General features: G+C 36.8%; 1 protein-coding gene across 1 annotated transcript in view; it reads right to left on the reverse strand.

The window, feature by feature from the left end:
• The window catches only part of LOC133532136 (insulin-like growth factor-binding protein complex acid labile subunit), a 45,851-nt gene that overhangs the window by 12,672 nt on the left and 12,874 nt on the right, over positions 1-20,305 (reverse strand). Inside the window, exons 7-15 of the mRNA XM_061870668.1 lie at positions 19,036-19,134; positions 16,106-16,207; positions 14,003-14,147; positions 13,410-13,664; positions 9,713-9,885; positions 8,134-8,337; positions 6,503-6,734; positions 3,673-3,872; positions 573-657 (exon numbers count right to left, since the gene is read on the reverse strand). Coding sequence (XP_061726652.1) covers positions 573-657; positions 3,673-3,872; positions 6,503-6,734; positions 8,134-8,337; positions 9,713-9,885; positions 13,410-13,664; positions 14,003-14,147; positions 16,106-16,207; positions 19,036-19,134 — 1,495 coding nt within the window. The remainder of the gene's footprint in view (positions 1-572; positions 658-3,672; positions 3,873-6,502; positions 6,735-8,133; positions 8,338-9,712; positions 9,886-13,409; positions 13,665-14,002; positions 14,148-16,105; positions 16,208-19,035; positions 19,135-20,305) is intronic.

A 20,305-nucleotide genomic window follows, 5' to 3' on the forward strand; every position in this document is an offset into this window, starting at 1 on the left:
AAAATGTTGGACCGCCAACGACACGCAAGCGGTGTGACCTCTCTTACATAGATCTGTATATTACAATACGTACGTGCACATCTATGCACTCACATCCCGTGTGCACAGGCCTTTATACAGTATAAACAGTAACATTATTTACAGTACATATGGTGCTACTTTAGCGCACTAGTGCGCAAATAAGCATATTACGTTACTATGTCAAACATTTAAAGGGCCATATGTACTGTAAAATGTTGTACGATACATGTGCGAATAAATAATTCGCAACTCGTGTCGATTTAAAACACTCCCTTCGGTCGTGTTTTAATTTATCGCCACTCGTTTCGAATTTCCTATTTTTCGCACTTGTATCGTAATGTACTATTACAACAATGAGTAAACAGCTTTATATGGATTTTATTAATAAATAATGTCTCTGGTTACATTTTATTATTTTATCTGGTTATGTATTTGGATTTTAGAATCTGTTATGGTATGTATGATTTAATACGACCGTTCGCGCGTATTAGCGCACGCGAAACGCATTGCGAGTCGTGTCACAAGGCATCTCGCTCATTCGTTCAACCTACCTTTTCCAAAGACAGACAATCATCTAACAAGCCGTGTGTTTTGTTGTCAATCCTCTCCAAGTAGTTGTATGACAGATCCAATTTCCTATAACAAATAAATTAAGTTTTATGCTTTTTTTCCGACTTACAGCGTAACAGGAGTTCTCGGGATGAAGCGACGGAGGAGGGGAGTCGCATCTTCTTAATTATGTTTTATTATTTTTCTGTTCTTTCCTTTAAAAAAAATGTCTAACATAGTTCTTAAGTTATGAGTTACTAACCATATTATGGAACCATATCATTTTTTTATACTGGCTCTGTGAACTGTAGACCTTGCGATTCCGCATGACTCCGCCATTTTTAAAAATTATCGAAAAACGAATCGACAACAAAAAATCTACTTCATTCGTGAACCTGCTCAAAAAATTTCACGAGAATCGGTTGACAAATGCGACCTGTAGAGGAAAACATATGGACATACGAAAGCATTTTTGTCCGAGCTGAAGGTCGTCAGGTAGTCGGCACAACGCAAGCCTTATTGAGCTTATTTTAATTCGTTTGTGGTGAGCTTTCTGACTGAACGTCTAGCGACACTCAACAAGGAGTTTTGGCCGAAGGGTGTCATGTTTCGGCGGTTCCGCGGCCGGCTACCTTGCGTAATGCATCGCAACGGATATAATATTTACTCGTATATTTATTCAAACAAAAATTAATACAGTCTGACAGTCTAAACCAACTTATACGATACGGTACACAACACTTTAAGAAAACAGTTTTATAAAATACCACTACCATCCATCACCTCACAATACTTCAGACAGATACTACATACCCTTTAATTTTATTTTATTGGAGAAACAACAGAAGTATGCGACAGGATAATAGGTTACATTGTTAGGTACAAACAATATAGAGATGAACACTTACTTCCTTAAACGCTCTCACTAAAACATACATAAAATAAACGGACTTAACTAAAAGGTATATTAACATACGAGTTTACCAAGTGTTGTAGACCATGCTTATGTATATGTATATTATAATTTAGTTACTAAAATTCAAATGGAGAAGAAAATAAAACTAGCAAAAAGTCGAAATTAGGTACTGACAACCAATTTGCGCAATATATTATTAAGTACATTGACAGTACCGATACTAGCAATGATGACGACACACTACTGATGAACATTATGTTGGCCGTTGAGAATATTGAGTACTTGATAACGGAATTTGGGCCTAGTGACATTGAATATATCGATGGAAGTAAATTCTTTATTGTAAGTGTTACAAATACGACGTAAGGGGGCTCGCAAACCGGCGTTACTAGACTTACTTGCCCATCGACTTGCAAACAAATCACTTTCACGGGCCCATGACAGAAGCGCGTTTAGAAATTTTAGAGCGCGAATGAGTGGAGATTTCAGGTGTGCTACAGTACGCGTTGCTGGAACTGCAAGAAGGTTATGGTGTCTAAGTTCCTGCTTGGATAGGAAAGGCACGGAGAGCCTCACTATCTGTGCCACTAGGTACACATAATGTGATTTTTGATCTTTGGTATTTTTTAAATATATTATTAAAATATGTACGTCCTACGTGTATGTACGTGTAAAATATGTATGTACGTGCGTGTGTATGTATGTGTGTTCCTGCTACCTAAAGGTTGTCTGGAAGAGATCGCTTTTTAGCGATAAGACCGCCTGTTGTTACCTGGTTCTATTTTCCTTTAAAAATCATTTGTAGTTTTACATGTATGTAAAATGTATAATTGTTGGTGCAATAAAGAATATTTACTTACTTACTTACTTACTTACGTTAGTTTTAAGGTATTTATCACTGTAGGCAGGACTAGGTCAATTTGAGTATGATGACGCATAATATTTTTTTTAGTTTAAGAGGAGACCTTTTGCTTTTATCCCAAGATATTGTTATAACATCGATCCTTGCGTATTCTCTGCACTTTGTTTTCAATTTTATTTGATCCTTCAGCCCCTGATTACCTTCGTTCCAAATTCAATTTTTTTACTCCGCGCCCCGGCACCGATCTCCGAACCTCCCGTAGCCTTCAACTTATTGACCCTCGACATCGTACAGGTTTCATGTCGAATTCCTTCAACATTCAGGCAATCCGGGTGTGGAATGATCTTCCTCTCTCTATGAGACAAGCCCAGAACAAATTCTCCTTCAAGCGCATGTTGCGCAAACATCTGTTTGACAAGGTTCAAAGGTCGTCCTCATAATGTTTCACAATGGGTATATATTTATACAGGGTGATTCATGAGACGTGAGCAGGACTAAGCCTACACCATCAGTAAATGTTAATGAACCGTTCATCATCATATTTAAGTAAAACAATCTCGCTTTATTTCTGTTATTTAACTTTTTGGGAAGGACAAATTTGATAATCTACAATCATGGACACCCTACAACACTTAATTAAGAAAGATAAAACCTCTTTAACCGTTATGATAGCAGTTTGATTATGAAGAAAACAAAATGTCACACTTGAGTGAGATACGATTTTTCAAAAGTAACCAGACTCCGATGACATTCAATTTGTCACTTGTTATGGATAAAACAAAGAGGGTGACCATACATGGCGTAAATAAATTAAAAAAATTGTTTTTGAACAGTAAAAAATAAAAGAACGTTAATCTCACAAATCCTGGTACGAAACAGTTGCTTATAACTTACTGAATGCTCAAGCTTGATCCTGCTCACGTCTCCTGAATCATCCTGTATATCTATGTATGTATATTTATGTCTCATATTATTTATGTACGTATAATTTTATATAATTTTGTGATATTTTTTTGTCATTTTACTCTGTATTCTGACCCTGCACCAATTAGGATCTTTCGGTTTGGCTCGTGGTTGACTGGTAGAGAATGCCTTCTAGCATTAAGTCCGCCATTTGTACTCTTCATGTATTGTGCAATAAAGTTTAAATAAATAAATAACATACCTTAACGCGACCAGTCCCTGGAAGGCCTTATTCGTGACCTTTTCTAGCAAGTTTTTCCTCGACGACAGGTCTAGCAACAGCTGCAGATTCTTGGGCTATATCCACCACCTGGTAGTGGGATTTAAAAGGTTGTATACCAAGATATAAACTATAACATACCTTAAAGCGACCAGCCCCTTGAAAGCCTCATTGGTGACCTTTTCCAGCATATTATTCCTTAACGACAGGTCTAACAGCTGCTGCAGACCCTTGAAGGACTCCTGGGCTATGTCCACCAGCTGGTTTTCGGAGAGGTCCAACTTGAAGATGGTCGGCAAGTTCCCAAAGGCGGCTTTAGTTAGGGACGTTATGTTGTTGTTCTGAAAAGAAAATACATTTATTAACAATAACAATATACATAATGGATATATACAGACGATTAACTAGATTAAATCTAAAACAGGCCCTTGAGGCATTGTACCAAGGATGCTGACGGCATTTCCTCGTTGTATCGCAATACTGGTACGTTATGCGAGGAAGCCGCCATCTCTTCGGTCAGCAGTTAGGTCAACCGGACACGTCGCGATTTCTGCAAAAAACTTGTGGGCGCTGGGACCCCATGGACCTAGAGTTTCAACACCAAATGGTACAAAATTATACTCTCTATCGACGCTCTCATATTTATTACAATAATGATTTATTCAGGTAAGGAAATAAAATACGAGTACAAGCAGAAACAAGTCCATCCATACGCAACGTGATCAGCAACGCAGGCTTCATGAATTTGGCAATTGGGTACTTGACACTTGGGGCATTACACGCCAAGCGGGCAGCGAAAAACATGTCAGGTTATAGAATTTGTTGAAATTTGCAGCATTTATACTTCTCGTCATCCTAAATCGATGTACATTTTTAGTTTTTTTTATTCGACGCTGTTTCCGGTTTAGAAGCATTTAAAAATTGAAGGAAATTTGAGGACTGGATTTTTCAAAAGCTGTTTCGGATATTACCGAATAAAATCAAAAATATGGTTTGTGAGGTTTCTCATAGAATATAAGATGTTATTTTTTACAGTTATAATAACTTTGAAATTTATTATTTTTTTCATACAAAAAATCGGAAGTAAATTTTTAATATTAATTTTTGACTAAGTTCGGTATTTTAAAAAAAATATTTTTTTATCTTAAAACGTAGCTTGTAGTTCATAGAAATGACATGAAAAGTTTGAGAATGGGATTCGCAATAGTTTCAAAGACACAGGAACATAAGTACAAAGGTGCCGGTCAGAGCGCCGTACTAAATTCTATGACCTGACATGTTTTTCGCTGCCCGCTTGGCGTGAAATGCCCCACATGTTGAATATTATAACAAAATTTAGTTAAATGGATAGAAATAGAGCCATCCATTATAAAAAAAGTGAAATTAAAAAAAATTCTATTGAAATTATAAAAAATTACAAGGCTCCGAAGTCTCAATTTTTTTTATTTATTTGTCTTTTAAAAATAGAAAAGAAAATGGTACCATTCGATTCCTTACATTTTATTAAAAAATAAATTGTATGACAACTATACACATAAACGCAATATTTTAGGGTCAAAATGGCAATTTCCTTGATCTTGCATACATTTAGGACAGACTTATATGATGTGACGTCACATCACCTTATCATTTTGTTAGAGGCGTTTCAATCGTCGAGTGCGAGCGTCAGACTTTAACTCTCATTCCTGACCTTTATGTTGCTTAAATGCCATGAGTCCTATATAGACATTTGATCCTCAGGTCAATCAAGATCGTTTGACATTATTTACAAAAAACAGTCAAGTAGCCAATTAATATTTTTCGGCCAGTGACTGCATATATATCCTCGTAAAACCCACCGACCCACCATACAAAATATCCCAATTTTTTATTTAAACCTTGATGGATAGCGGGGATGTTGCGAGTATTCGCACCTGCATCAGCAACCGCGGAACTTCCGTATTATTTTTAAAATCCGCATCCACATCCGCATAACCTAATGCGGAGCCTAATGCGCATGCGGGTGTGGAACAGGTCGGTACAGGAACGTCTTAGCGGCGGCGTAAGGGCTAGGTAATTTCGTCATTAGCCAATATGAATCTTATTAATTTTTGGGATTCGCCGATCGAGCTCCGAGTGTTAAGCTGGTCACATTATTTCTGCGTTTGACATTTGTGGTTGTCATTTGATGTGGTTCTCAACTGACAAGCTATATCAAATGTGTAAGTTGCTTGCTGTCAGAAAATTGTATATATTAACCGCTGTCCTAAGAAAGCATAAAACCACAACTTATGACCGCAACATTCTGACAAGACGGAGGAAAGATATTGCTATGCACCTACCTAAAACGTACCAGTGGCGGCGCGTCACTAATATTCGTAGGGAACCCGGAGTTAATTTTGATTTCCTTTTCTCCATGAACCGATCATGAAAGTACTCAACAGGCTGAAATTAGACAAGCCGGTGGGAATCGAGTTCTTTGAACGATCCGCCACTGAAACGTACACAACTTTTGCTAGTAGACAGTATAACAAACGTTCATCTCACTTATATAATACTTTAAACAAAGCACTAGATATATATCCAATGCTGCAATATGATGTAAAAAATAAAATAACAAAGTGGTTGGAACATAAAAATTACGATCAGGTGGAAGAATTATTAGGATATGTAGCCTAGCCAGATCACACAAACATACACACACACACACGCACGCACGCACGCACGCACGCACGCACGCACGCACGCACACATATAATAATTAAGGAACATAGCTTTAAGAATAGAATTGTATAATACTGACTGTACTTAGCTATGGAAGAACGATGCCTCCTAGCACAGGTTATTTTGTAAATAACTTACAAGGAGACACCAGCCATTGTAACATTTGTCATGGTTTTTGAAAGAAATAAACAATTTTGATTTTTTTGATTTTGATTTGAGTCTTCGGAATAAAAGAATAGACTATAGGCTATAATGTATACTACCTTACCTGTAGATACAAGTACTGTAGACTAGTAAGCGTGTTGAGCGCCTGCCACGGCGGAGTGGTGACTCCATTGCCCGACAAGTCCAGGCTCTGCAGCGTGAGCAGACCGGCGAAACTGTCGCCCGACAAGTCCGCCAACATGTTGGAGGACAGGTTGAGGCGGAGCAACGCGTTCATGGTTGGCCAGGTGTTGGGTTTGATTTCGGTTAGGTTGTTGTGGGCGTAGTTTAATTCACTGGAATGTCATAAAAATATTACAATGAGTGCTATAAAATAAATAAGATAATAAATAACCAACGCGATGACGGAAAGTTCAAAATTAAGATGTATTGTGCTATGTGTACTTTTTAATTTCAGTGAGGAGCACCTGCATGCCAGCTTGGACCATTCGACTCAGTTCAAAGGCGCGCTGTACGAATCGTCGACGATCCCAAACTCACAAGCGGTATTGAACCTTTAAGTCTAAGAAGAGACTTTTCCTCCTTGTGTGTGTTCTACCGCTTGTACAATGGGCTGTGCTCTGAGGAATTGTTTGACATGATGCCAACGGCCGCTTTCTATCACCGCACCGCTCGCCGTCGGCAGGGTGTTCATCCTCACACCCTAGAGCCTAAATTGTCGCGTACTGTGCGGTTTAAGAGGACTTTCCTCCCGCGAATTCGGCTGTGGAATGAGCTTCCTGCCGATCACTCGTGCGTCTGTCTGTTTGTCTGTCCGTTTGTCACAGCCTATTTTTTTTAATAGAAGCACACATTTAGAATTTTTCTTAAATATTCAATGCTATCGCATTTTAGACACATAATAAATTATTCTTTTATCGGGCCTATCACGCATTTAATAATTTTCTTAATATATTTAACTTACCTCAAACTTATAGGTATTTGTAATATCCTCTCCAGCTGATTATAGCTGATATCAATAGATCTACAACTGGCCAGTTTGGCGAGACCACCGCGAGACGGATCGCGCAACTTGTTGAATGGCAAATCTAGATATACTACTAATGGTCACATAACACGGACGGACAAACAACCCTTGTTACTATTACTGTTAGTATAGTCATTTATTCCATTTAAATGTTCATGTCATTTCATTTCAATCTACACTGTCAATAATAATGTCATTCTTAATGAGTATGATGCTCACGATACTGAGAATCATTACTATAGTTTATTGATGTCAATTGTGTATTGGTATCAATATTACTGTGTCCGGCTCAGATAACATTTTTCTCGAAACTTAGAATTTGACCAGCCTAGAATAGTTTTCTTAGATTTAACTTACCTCAAACTTATAGGTATTTGGAATATCCTCTCCAGTTGATTATAGCTGATATCAATAGATCTACAACTGGCCAGTTATAAGTATAGTAGTAATAATGGTCACAGACCACGGACAGACAAAAAACCCTTGTTACGATAAGTAAGAATGAAAATAGTATTGACATCTATTCCATTTAAACTGTCATAATAATGTCATTTTTAATGACTATGAAGCTCAAGATACTGAGAATCTTTACTATAGTTTATTGATGTCAATATTGGTATCAATATTACTGTGTCTGGCTCAGATAACATTTTTCTCGAAACTTATAATTTGACCGGCCTAGAATAGTTTTCTTAGATTTAACTTACCTCAAACTTATAGGTATTTGGAATATCCTCTCCAGTTGATTATAGCTGATATCAATAGATCTACAACTGGCCAGTTTGGCGAGACCACCGCGAGACGGATCGCGCAACTTGTTGTGCGACAAATCTAGGTGCAGCAACGTAGGTAAGGTACCAAATGTCGCTGGCTTGATTATTTCCATTGAGTTGTAGGATAAGTTTAGGTATCTGAAATAGATAATTTACTGTAAAATGTGCCTACTTTGCTCCAATTGGTAATTGTGCTAGAAAACTAAATCACAACTTCATTTAAATGTTACAACATGATTGCCTCCTAAGGCCAAAGAGAATTTGAAATATAGGTGGATTATCAAAGAAAATTTTGTAGCCACAGTAAAGGAGTTAAAGGACCATGGAAAACTGTATATGGAGCCTGGACTAAAAACCAACAGAAATGAGAGTCCATTCATCATTAGATAGATATTTCTGTGTACTTCATTTCTTTCTATGGCACCTTCGAACAACATCGGCTTCCGACACGTCGGAGGAGACCAAGCGATATCTCACCGTACTGCCATTTTTTGCGGGGGAAACGTGCACACAATCACACTTCTCACTCACTACATACAAAATCTAATCTGTAATGACGACACAAATACATAGAAAATGACACACGTCAAAGACAAATCTTGCACACCTCGATCTCTTTTTGTTCAAGTTCAAGTTTCTTTATTTGGCCAAGTAACAACAGAACGTTACATCTAGGATGTCAAAATACAGGTCATTGCTAAAACTAATCATGCAATGTCTTATTAGGTATATAGGTCGACAAAATTATATAAATCAAAATATATTAAATGGTAAATGATCAAATACATCAATATAATACAGTATAAAAGCACCTACGCTTAGAATTATTTTACGTAATAAAATCATAATTTTTCATTTTATCTGTAAATTCATTGATTGAGTAAAATGGATTTAATTGTGTTATGGACGAGTCACAATGCACCGCCATAGGTACAGTTATACCTATGCTTCAGCAAAGGGGAAATAGTACGAATGCCGTCTCCCTTCCCGGCGTTGCTCGAAGATGGGCACTAAGCGGAATTCCATTGCAGAACTGAGATATTTGTATTTTAGTCAAAATATCATCACCCTTATTACCTAGGCAATAGGGTCCTAATAAGTAAATTGCTGCAGGGAGATGTTCGCGCACCGCTGCGAGCGCGGCAAACCATTCGCGGACATAGAAATACCTATCTAATGACCTAATTCTCAACTCTGTTGGTTGTGGACCCAATTTTGGCCAAGGTCCTTTACTGCCATCTTTAGACACATGATCAAAACTCTTAGAACGCCATTTTTAAATTTTTGAAAAAACCTTATTGATATCTATGAGGTTATGAGGTTGACTGGTAGAGAATGCCTCGTGGCATTAAGTCCGCCTTTTGTACTATAAGATTGTTTTCTTTTGTGCAATAAAGATTAAATAAATAAATAAATATCTAAATAACATCTTGGGTGTTATCTAGATATCAATAAGTTTTTTTTTTGTATTTTGTGTGTTTCGTTTGTTGTTTTATGTAAGGATCTTGCATACCTTAACGAAAACAGATTCTGCAAGACAGCATTGTGTATCTCTGTGAGATTGTTATGTGAAACGTCTACTGTATGGAGCTCATACAGTTTCGGGAACGCCATTTTTGGAATACTGGTGATTTGATTGTATGAAGCATTCAGGACTCTTATGCCGGACATATTTTGTACAGGTATCTGCAAGTAAATAAAAATGGTTCTTTACAGTACATGTGCTATAGCTACTTTACCGCACTAGAGCGATAATTAGCACATTATGTAAATGACACGATGAAATATTTTGTTTTTGTGATAAATTACACGAGTGGTCGACACGAACTGCGAATTACCTATTACGTGTATCGTACAACGTTTTAAATTTTCGACACAGGCACGGAAAAGGTTTATTCCGGCACTAGTGCGGAAAAGTAGCACCAGATGTACTGTAATAAGTACTTATTCATTAGCGTAGTCAGAAGTATTAATTGTTTTCTTTTCATGCCCGGGTGACATAAGCTACATTTTAAACAAACTTAAGGGGCTGTCAACACCCAATGTCCTTGAAATTGATGTTACTTAAACAGTTTTTTAAGAAAGACTATTTGTTTTAGTCAAGTAAGAAAAATATATGTTCATATTAATTATATTTCAAAGATCGTGGTTGTACTCAATACATGATTGAACGAAATCGGCTCGATAGAAAATAATTGCAAAGATTGGTCTTAAAATCACAATTAAACGGTTTTATGTCTTTATTGTTTTGACTTATGGGTCTGCAATTAAAATAACAATTTCAAAACATTTATATCTAAACCGCTATTGTGTAAAATATTACACTAATAATCCACTTTTTTATTTAAATAATTTTCTTATTATTCCCTTGCCCAGGCCCAGTAACATGCGACAGTGCTTTCTCATTTACTCCGATACAAATAGACAGTGTGCGCGCTTTAGGTATTGACAGCCTCTTAATATCAGATCAAGAACTAAGAGATTATACAAGCAAGGAAATCCTCAAAATTTATTTATACAACCTACTGCCTACAGATATAACCACTTTTTCCTACTCCTCTACTGTTATCTGTCATTTATGCATTCATTAACACGAATATAAGAACATACATAAAAGGTTTCAAGAAAAGTCTATATTGTCTATTCCTCATAAAAGCTCTTGTGCTTTTATAAGCTATAATGTTACTGCGATTAATGGCTACCAACCTAACAAAACCAAAACGAATACAGTTTTAAACTAAGTGCATTGCTGCCAACTTACAAAATATTCATTTGGTTGCATAGTAAAAATAATTACTTCATAAGTCAGAAACACGCATGTGACACCCGTAATATAGCAACATCCATAGACTACGAAGACCGCTTAGCGTTGCTTGTTAGTCTCCGTAGGCTACGGTGGCCAAAATTTAGAAAAAACTGTCCAAAAATTTAACTTAGCAAGAATCAAATACCAGGGCCTCATGAGTTACGAGGTGTCGCTGAGCGGCCGGCCGCGGCCCGGGGCGGGCCGGGCGCGTAACAAAGTATGCTCGCGCGACTTGGCTATATACTTTTGCTGTAATTTGTTTACCTAAATTAAGATTTATTTTTGTTGACTCGTAGGAAAAATATTATATGCAACGTTGTATAAGTAGGTCAAAAAATGCTCGTGGCGTATTCCTTTACAATGTTCGCCTACGCCTTCGGCTCCGGCTCGCATTGTAACTCACGCCACTCGCCTTTTTTGACCCTTCTTATACCACTGTTGCATAAAATACTATAACAGAAAAGGACTTTAAAAATAAAATCAAGAGTTTATTGAAGAAAAACCCGGTCTACTCTATAAAAGACTTTAGTGAATTATTTATATAAAGTGTCTAACGTATTATTAATATCATATTAAAATTTGTTGTAATATATGACGTGCTAAATGTAATGTATATTACATGGTCAATAAATCATCTTATCTTATCTTATAATAAGTGTTTATATGCGAAAGTAGTCCTGCAGTGGCAGCATGGTTCCATTTTTATCGCTTCTCACTATGCCTGTCACTTTCGCACTTACATACTTGTTAGAACGTGACAGGCATGGTGACAAATGATATAGAGCCGACCATCTTAGCCCTACTGGGTTGATTATATCAAAAAATGTAACACCTAGGTGGACATTGTCAAATAGCTATGTGCTATTCCAATTATAGACTATATCATTTGGAACGTACCCTTTTCTATTGGTAGAAATGGTAATTTAAACACAAGTCACCCGCAAAAAAATCTACAATCCGATTATACGCCACTGTGAATAGGGTTGTTTCCAATTTTTTGAAACGCTTGTATTACGTTCTATATTAACTAAAAGTTGCCCTAACATTCAACTTATACTAAAAGCGGCTTTAAATACGTTAAATTAACAAAATATATTTTGACAAATGCTTTCGCGCCCAAAACACTCTTTGAAAATTGTGTGACGTCACAGTTTACGGTTTGACACATAACTACATACACACGTAGAAGATACGAACTGTCAACTGACATTTGTCATTTGTTGTTTATCGCCTAACTGTCAACAGTGTCAATCCGAGAGTTGTGACGTCATCAGAATCTTCAATGACGTTTCGAGTTTGATCACGTGACGTGTGCCAAAATATATTTTAAATTCAATATTTACAAAAATATGGTCATTACATGTCCCTTAAAAGTAGTTTAACATGTTCTTATAATCGAAAAGAATTTATTGGGATACAATTCTGCCCTAAGATTTGTAGATGGAAACAACCCTATTCTCCAGCATAACTGTTCTCATCAAAAGCTCCTTTACAGATGTTAACTATTAAAGATCAGTAGGGCTAAGATGGTCGGCTCTTTATCATTTGTCACCATGGCTGTCACGTTCTAACAAGTATGTAAGAGCAAAAGTGAAGGGTATAGTGACAAGTGATAAAAATGGAACCATGCTGCCACCACAGATCCAACACAGTAAGATAAATTTTGGCATTGTTGTAATATACGTATCTATGGTAGGTTTTGGTAGAAATAGTAGTTTTAGCAAATTTAAAGATTTGGTAGTTTATAACGGTTGCCATAGTAGTTTTTGATAGAAATTGAAGTTTTAGCAAAGCTAAAAGGTTTTGGCAATTTTAGAATCCTGCCTTCTAAATACAAATATAGTAGGTTTTGGTAGAAAAGGTTCAACTAACATTTTATGTAATGCACATGACTATTAATGTAGAATAAATGAAATTAAATGAAAGGTATTTTTAACAAAACTAAAGTTTTGGCAGTTTTAGAAAACTGCCTTCTAAATAGTTTTTGGTAGAAAATAAAATATGTAATATGGTCAAGTTTTGACAATTTTAGAACGATCCCTTTGCTGTTTATTATTGATAGAGAAAGTAGTTTTAGCAGAATTTCAGTTTTTGAACGCTCGTTTCTATAAGGTAGTTTTTAGGGTTCTGTACCCAAAGGGTCAAACGGGACCCTATTATTGAGACTCCGCTGTCCGTCCGTCCGTCCGTCTGTCACCAGGCTGTGTCTCATTAACTGTGATAGTTATCCAGTTGAAATTTCTACAGATTATGTATTTCTGTTGCCGCTATAACAACAAATACTAAAAACAGAATAAATATAAATATTTAATTTCAATCTCGAGGTTCTCATCCAATCAACGAAGTTAAGCAACGTCGGGTGGGCCGATTTTTTGGTATAAATATTAGTTTTAACATAACTTACCTGGGAAAAATCTACAATCTGATTATACGCCACAGTGAATTCTCCAGCATAACTGTTCTCATCAAAAGCTCCTTTACTGATATTAACAATTTTATTATAACTCAGATCCAACATGGTCAAGTTTTGGCAGTTTTGGAACGCTCCCTTTTCGATGGTTGTCAGTTCGTTGTGAGAAATGTTGACGGTGGCTAAGTAGAGGTCTGTGAAGGCTTGGCTCTCGATGATTGCGATTTGGTTCTCCGCCAAGTTTATAACCTGAAAAGAAACAGAAATTTATTATTTATTAATTTAAACGTTATTGCACAAATACTTAGTGTAAAAAAATGTACACTTACCTCAGCATATTTCACCTGCTGGAACATCTGGTAGTCGACATTGGTGATTTTACTTATGGCCAGATCGACTGTGCCTATTATAGTACCAGAGAAACACACATCCTACTTGTCTCAAAGGAAAAGCATATGTGAACTTACCTCAGAATATTTGACCTGCTGGAATATCTGGTATTCCTAGCCAGATCAACTGTTCCTGTTCTAGTGACTGCGGAGAAGGCGCCGCGACCGCCGTCTGAGGTCACGTTGTCTTGAACTTACCTCAGCATATTTGACCTGCTGGAACATCTGGTAGTCCACCTTGTTGATCTTATTCCTGGCCAGATCAACTGTTCCTATTCTGGTGACTGCGGAGAAGGCGCCGCGACCCACGTCTGAGATCATGTTGTCTTGGAGGAAGAGGCGCCTGTTAAGTATATATATGATTGAGAATTATAATTTTAAATTAATTTTGAACAAACAGAAACGTCTGTTACGTGATGCTATTAACCTTTTGAACGCCACGCCTATCGCACGCGGCGCGTAATCGTGAACCTTGTCGGTACGCATGAAGGGTGATATTGGGCTGTAGCCGCGCGCGTCATATAACGTCTTTGGCGGTCAAAAGGTTAAGCTTAGAATAAATACATATAAAAGTTGTAAAAATTACTGCCTTGGGTGAGATTTGAACTCACGGCTTCTGGATCGATACTCCAGCGCTCTGCCAACTGAGCCACCAAGACCTCATCCATAGCCAGCAAATTTTCCCACCATATGGGTCTACGGGTCTACGGGACCTTAGCGACATCTACCTTAAGAACGTTACACTTCTTAGACGGCTACCGGAGTTCCAAGTCATTGGAAATTCAGTCAGTATTTGCTAGCTAAGGATGAGGTCTTGGTGGCTCAGATGGCAGAGCGCTGGAGTATCGATCCAGAGGCCGGAAGTTCAAATCTCACCCAAGGCAGTAATTTTTCCACTTATATATTTATTTTAAACTTAATTATACGTTTGATACAAGATTTATCGCCGACTGTATTGTACAATCAGCAACATACACAGATTATTTTACATATATTTCCCAAACTCTTGGATTATACTACGACGTACATCCTCGAGATTTATATATATATATATACGTTTACAAAGTAGTATTAATTTTTCAATGTACTAGGCATTGTGCAATACATTGAAAAATTAATACTACTTTGTAAACGTATATATATATATAAATCTCTTCGGATGTGCGTCTTGTATAATTATGGCCAAACTTCACTTAAGGTAAGTTTAGGTTTAAGATTCTTTATTTCTCACTAAGAATTTGACAATTCACTTACATGAGAACTTAAAGCTATACAAATACATTTATTTTGCATGAAATTAGCGAAAGAACTAAAAATATAGAGGGTATTTAAACATACAGTAAAATAAAATCTGCCGATATAAGTTCGTATAAGTAAGTTCGTTTAACCATTAATTTTTAACAAAATAAACTTCCATGAGCATTTGTTTTATGTGACAATACACATTGCGAAAAGGTAATTCGCAACTCGTGTCGAATTAAAACACTCACTTCGGTCGTGATTTAATTTATCGCCACTCGTTGCAAATTTCCTACTTTTCACACCTGTATCGTAATGTACTATTACAGTACAACTTAACAACATATGGTGCAACTTTACCGCAGTAGTGCGATAATTAGCACATTACGTAACTATGTCGAAAATTTAAAGGTAAATATGTACTGTACAACGTTCTACTATACGATACTCCCTTCGGTCGTTTTTAGGGTTCCGTACACAAAGGGTAAAACGGGACCCTATTACTAAGACTCCGCTGTCCGTCCGTCCGTCTGTCACCAGGCTGTATCTCACGAACCGTGATAGCTAGACAGTTGAAATTTTCACAGATGATGTATTTCTGTTGCCGCTATAACAACAAATACTAAAAACTGAATAAAATTAATATTTAAAGGGGGCTCCCATACAACAAAAAAATTTTTTTTTGCCGTTTTTATAAATAATGGTACGGAACCCTTCGTGCGCGAGTCCGACTCACACTTGCCCGGTTTTTAATTTATCGCCACTCGTTCCGATATTCCTATATGTTCGCACTTGTATCGTAATAAACGAATATTAATATTAATATAATTTGTATCTCCTTGGATTTCACGGGCCTATAAATCCCGGTCTTTTGATAGGCTTGCGTGGGAATATAGATCCAACACGTAGAGGCCCCTTGGAGAGCTTTAATGTCATGTAGAAAAATGCTTTAATGTCATAATTATTATTATTAATATCGTGGCATTCAGTCCGCCTTTTGTACTATAAGATTGTTTTTCTTTTGTGCAATAAAGATTAAATAAATATTTTAACGTGACTTACCTCAAAAATCTCATCCCTCTGAAACTGTTAGTATCTATCTTCTTAATTTTGTTATTGTCCAGGTGAAGAACTTTTAACACAGTGTTCCTCGCAAACATACCCCTGAAATCCGAAACGTACACATCTTTATAAATTGAATTATTACACGACACAAATTGCCTAAGCCCCACAGTAAATCAAATCAAATTTATTTGTTAGAATACAGTCAAGTGGATGTTGTCAAATACATTTCAAAGAACAATGTATTCAGCCAGCTAACGGGCATACAAATCTTATATTCATAAATAAAATTAATCTAATGTATACTACATTATACATTAGAAGCGGTGGTAGCCGAGTGGATATGACATCCGATTTTTAATACGGAGGTCGTGGGTTCAAATCCTGGCTCGTACCAATGAGTTTTTCGGAACTTATGTACGAAATGTCATTTGATATTTACCACTAGCTTTTCGGTGAAGGAAAACATCGTGAGGAAACCTGCATACATCTGCGAAGAAATTCAAAGGTGTATGTGAAGTCCCCAATCCGCATTGGGCTAGCGTGGGGACTATAGCCCGAGCCCTCTTGTACATGAGAGGAGGCCTGTGCCCAGCAGTGGGACGTAGCCTATATACGTCATTATTTTTTTTATTTTTTTATACTACATTTTGTGTTATTGTACCTATCAAAAAAAAAAATACTAAATTGAATAACTATGCGGAATATGGTCAAAATATTCATTTAAAGAGTAAAAAGCATTTTGTACTAAAAAGTCCAATAAATGTTTCCTAAATACAGGCATTTCAGATTCCCTTATTGAATTGGGTAATAAGCTCAAGAATGCTTTTGCTGTGCGTATTCAGACAACAATATATAATTAGAAAACACCCATGACTCGGGATCAAATATCCGTGCTCATCACATAAATAAATGCCCTTAGCGGGATTCGAACCCAGTACCACATCGGCTTCATAGACAGGCCAGACTGGTCTCAAACACTACTTATATACTACGGAACAAGGACCTATAATGACATGACGTTTGAATTGGTCTTTTTCTGACCACGTGGGTAGTGACCCCGCCTATGAAGCCGATGGTCCCGGGTTCAACTCCTGGTAAGGGCATTTATTTGTGTGATGAGCATGAGTATTTGTCCCTGAGTCTTAGTTGTTTTCTATGTATTTAAGTATTTTATAAATATTTATATATTATACAGGGTGTAATCGTTAAGTGTGGCCAGGCCATAATTCCGTAAATATAACAGATATCAGAAAACTTATAACTGATATCGAAAGTGCGTTACCCAATGAGTAAAATTACATTAATAACTTTTTTTAAATAAAAACAGAAATATCCCAAATATTAACTTCAAACCCTTCCATACATTTAGTAGGTAAGCCGTTCATTCAAAGACTAGTTTATACGGCCGAGGCATGTCACCGTTATCAAATGATTCATGAATTTTCTTATGTTAACCACTTACTCCATATCAATTAATTATCATTTTGAAGTATTTACACGTACTGATCTATTATTATCTGACGGCTTTAAATTAATACTAAAGTTAGATATTTTCATTCCAATATTTTTTAAAGCCACCAGTGTGTGGTGTGGTATTCTTGGTAACAGGATTATTGGGCCTTATTTTTATGGCGGCACATTGACTGGACAGAAATATTTTGAGTTCATCCAAAACGATTTGCAGCGTCTCCTAGAACACGTTCCAGACGAAGAACGAAGGTTGATAATTTTCCAACAAGATGGAGCCCCACCACACAACGCACGTATTGTCATGGATTTTTTAAAAGACCATTTTACTGGCTTAATAGCCAATAATAGTGTGACTCCATGGCCGGCAAGATCCCCAGATCTTACTCCGTGTGTTTTTTTCTTATGGGGATTCATAAAGGATAATATCTACGCTGAAAGAGTGCACAGCTTAGAAGAGCTAAAAAATCGCGTACGCCGTGCCATTGCTCTAATTACCCCGCAAATGTTAACAAAAGTTCATTTAGAAACAGTTAGGAGGGCCCGTGTATGTATCGCACAAGAAGGACGTTACATCGAGCAACTGTTGTAAATAAAATAATTATTCATTTCAAAATAAATGTTATATTAATTATTTCATAAACGGTAGTTTTATTATTTTATTACAATGTATTCGTACAAATAACGAATCTCAAACAGTTTTACCTCTTACGACACCCGACATTCTTTGAGGCTGTAAGTCGTCATACTAAATGTATGGGAGTGTTTTAACTTAGTATTTTTAATATTACTTCATCTATTTAAAAAAAGTTTTTAATGTTATTTTACTCCTTGGGTAACGCACTTTGGATATCAGTTGGAAGTTTTCTGATATCTGTTATATTTATGGAATTATGGCCTGGCCACACTTAACGATTACACCCTGTATATATCGTTGTCTAAGTACCCACAACAGAAGCTTTATTGAGCCTACTGTGGTACTTAGTCAATTTGTGTAATAATGTTCTATAATATTGATCTCTTTTTATTTATAGACCCTACTCATAGTGTTGTGTTCCTGCCGTTGAATAAGGTTGCCAGAGCTCAACGTGGGTGCGGAGTAGGGTCGGCAACGCGCATGAAACTCCCCTGGAGTTGCAGGCGTACAGTCAGCATCAAAAGTAGCGGATCAAACAAGGTTTCTAAAATATCTACCATTCTGAAACAGCTTACCAAAATGTGGTGGTTATATATGTAGAACACTTAAGACCACGCTTAAGGCGGTAAAAGATATACTTTTGAATGTAAATTTTAGAGATTTATCTATATTTGGAAAAGTTATCCGGAATATCAGATACTTTTGGCGCGTTGTTTCATCCGCTACTATTGATGCTGACTGTACATAGGCTACGGAGTCTGCTTACCATCAGGCGGGTCGTATGCTTATTTGCCACCGATGTAGTATTAAAAAAAAATGATACCTGGCGATGTCTCCTATAAGGTTGTGGCTGACATTACACCACCCGAGTTTAGTGAGGTCCCCAATGTGCTGACCGTCCAGCTTGGTTATATTGTTGTAACTGTAAAAAACATGAGAAGTTATCGTCGAGAGAAAACGAAAGAGGATATTTATTTTTCATCACACTTGCTCGAAAAAGATCTTATTTCATGCAAGTGCGCTGAAGGACAAAGGCCTATTTTGTTCCCCTGGGAGTTATGGATTGCGAAATAAAAGCTATAACTCCCTAGGGAGTTATAGTTTTTTTTATTTTTTTTATTATGTCACTTATTCATACAAACCAAGTAGCATAAATGAGTTTTACTTTTAAAATACTGACGTTTATAATTTAATATTTTAGTTTATGTTTAAAATTATTTAATTTGATTAATTTAACAGCCGATTAATGCCGTGGCTGAATGCCGAATAGGTCTGTGCCTTCGATGCCTCACCTGCCAAGAAATTACAAAATGGCGGACGAATGTTTGATATGTCACCGTTATTAAGAATTATTTCGCTTTAAATTTAGTTTTTGTCTTAGCAAGTGTGTAACTCCGGGGGTAAGCATATTGCAAACTCGGGTCTTTAATTCCTTCCAGCCTTTTTTTTTACGCAGGGGTAAATGCATTGACGCATCTCACCCCCTGGCTGTGGAGGCCAACTTGGGGGGTGGTATGTAGGGCTCGCTCCTCTCGTTACTCCCTCTGTTAAACAGAGGGAGGGGAAGAGAATACCCACTAACATCCCCTGCGGCGTTGCCCGCTCTACCGTTATTGGGGGACGCCACGGGGTCGCGAGACCATTCTACCGTGCCGTCCCCCCTAAAGCGGCTGTCGGGAATTACCACCCTCGTATCCAAAATTTCACTTACCCCCCTCGTTGCACAATGTACTATAACTTGCTTAAACGGTATCTCTAATGAATACTATAAATTTTTTTTTATCATACTTGCTTACAATTTCACAGTATGATGTCCGATGTATTTCTGTTGCCGCTATAACAACAAATACTAAAAGGATAATAAAATAAATATTTAGATTTAGATTTAGATTTAGATTTATTTATTTCTCAATAGCAATACACAATTTTCATTAATACAAACAAAAATATGCACACATAATGAGATCGTCAAAGTCGGTACTCTAGGTACACATTTTAAACTAACATTTACATTATTTTACAAATTTGAAACATAAAAAAAAAAAAATAATAATAATATATATAATACAATCACATTTACACATACAATTTGA

Source organism: Cydia pomonella, chromosome 26, assembly GCF_033807575.1.
Source record: "Cydia pomonella isolate Wapato2018A chromosome 26, ilCydPomo1, whole genome shotgun sequence".
NCBI lineage: Eukaryota > Metazoa > Arthropoda > Insecta > Lepidoptera > Tortricidae > Cydia > Cydia pomonella.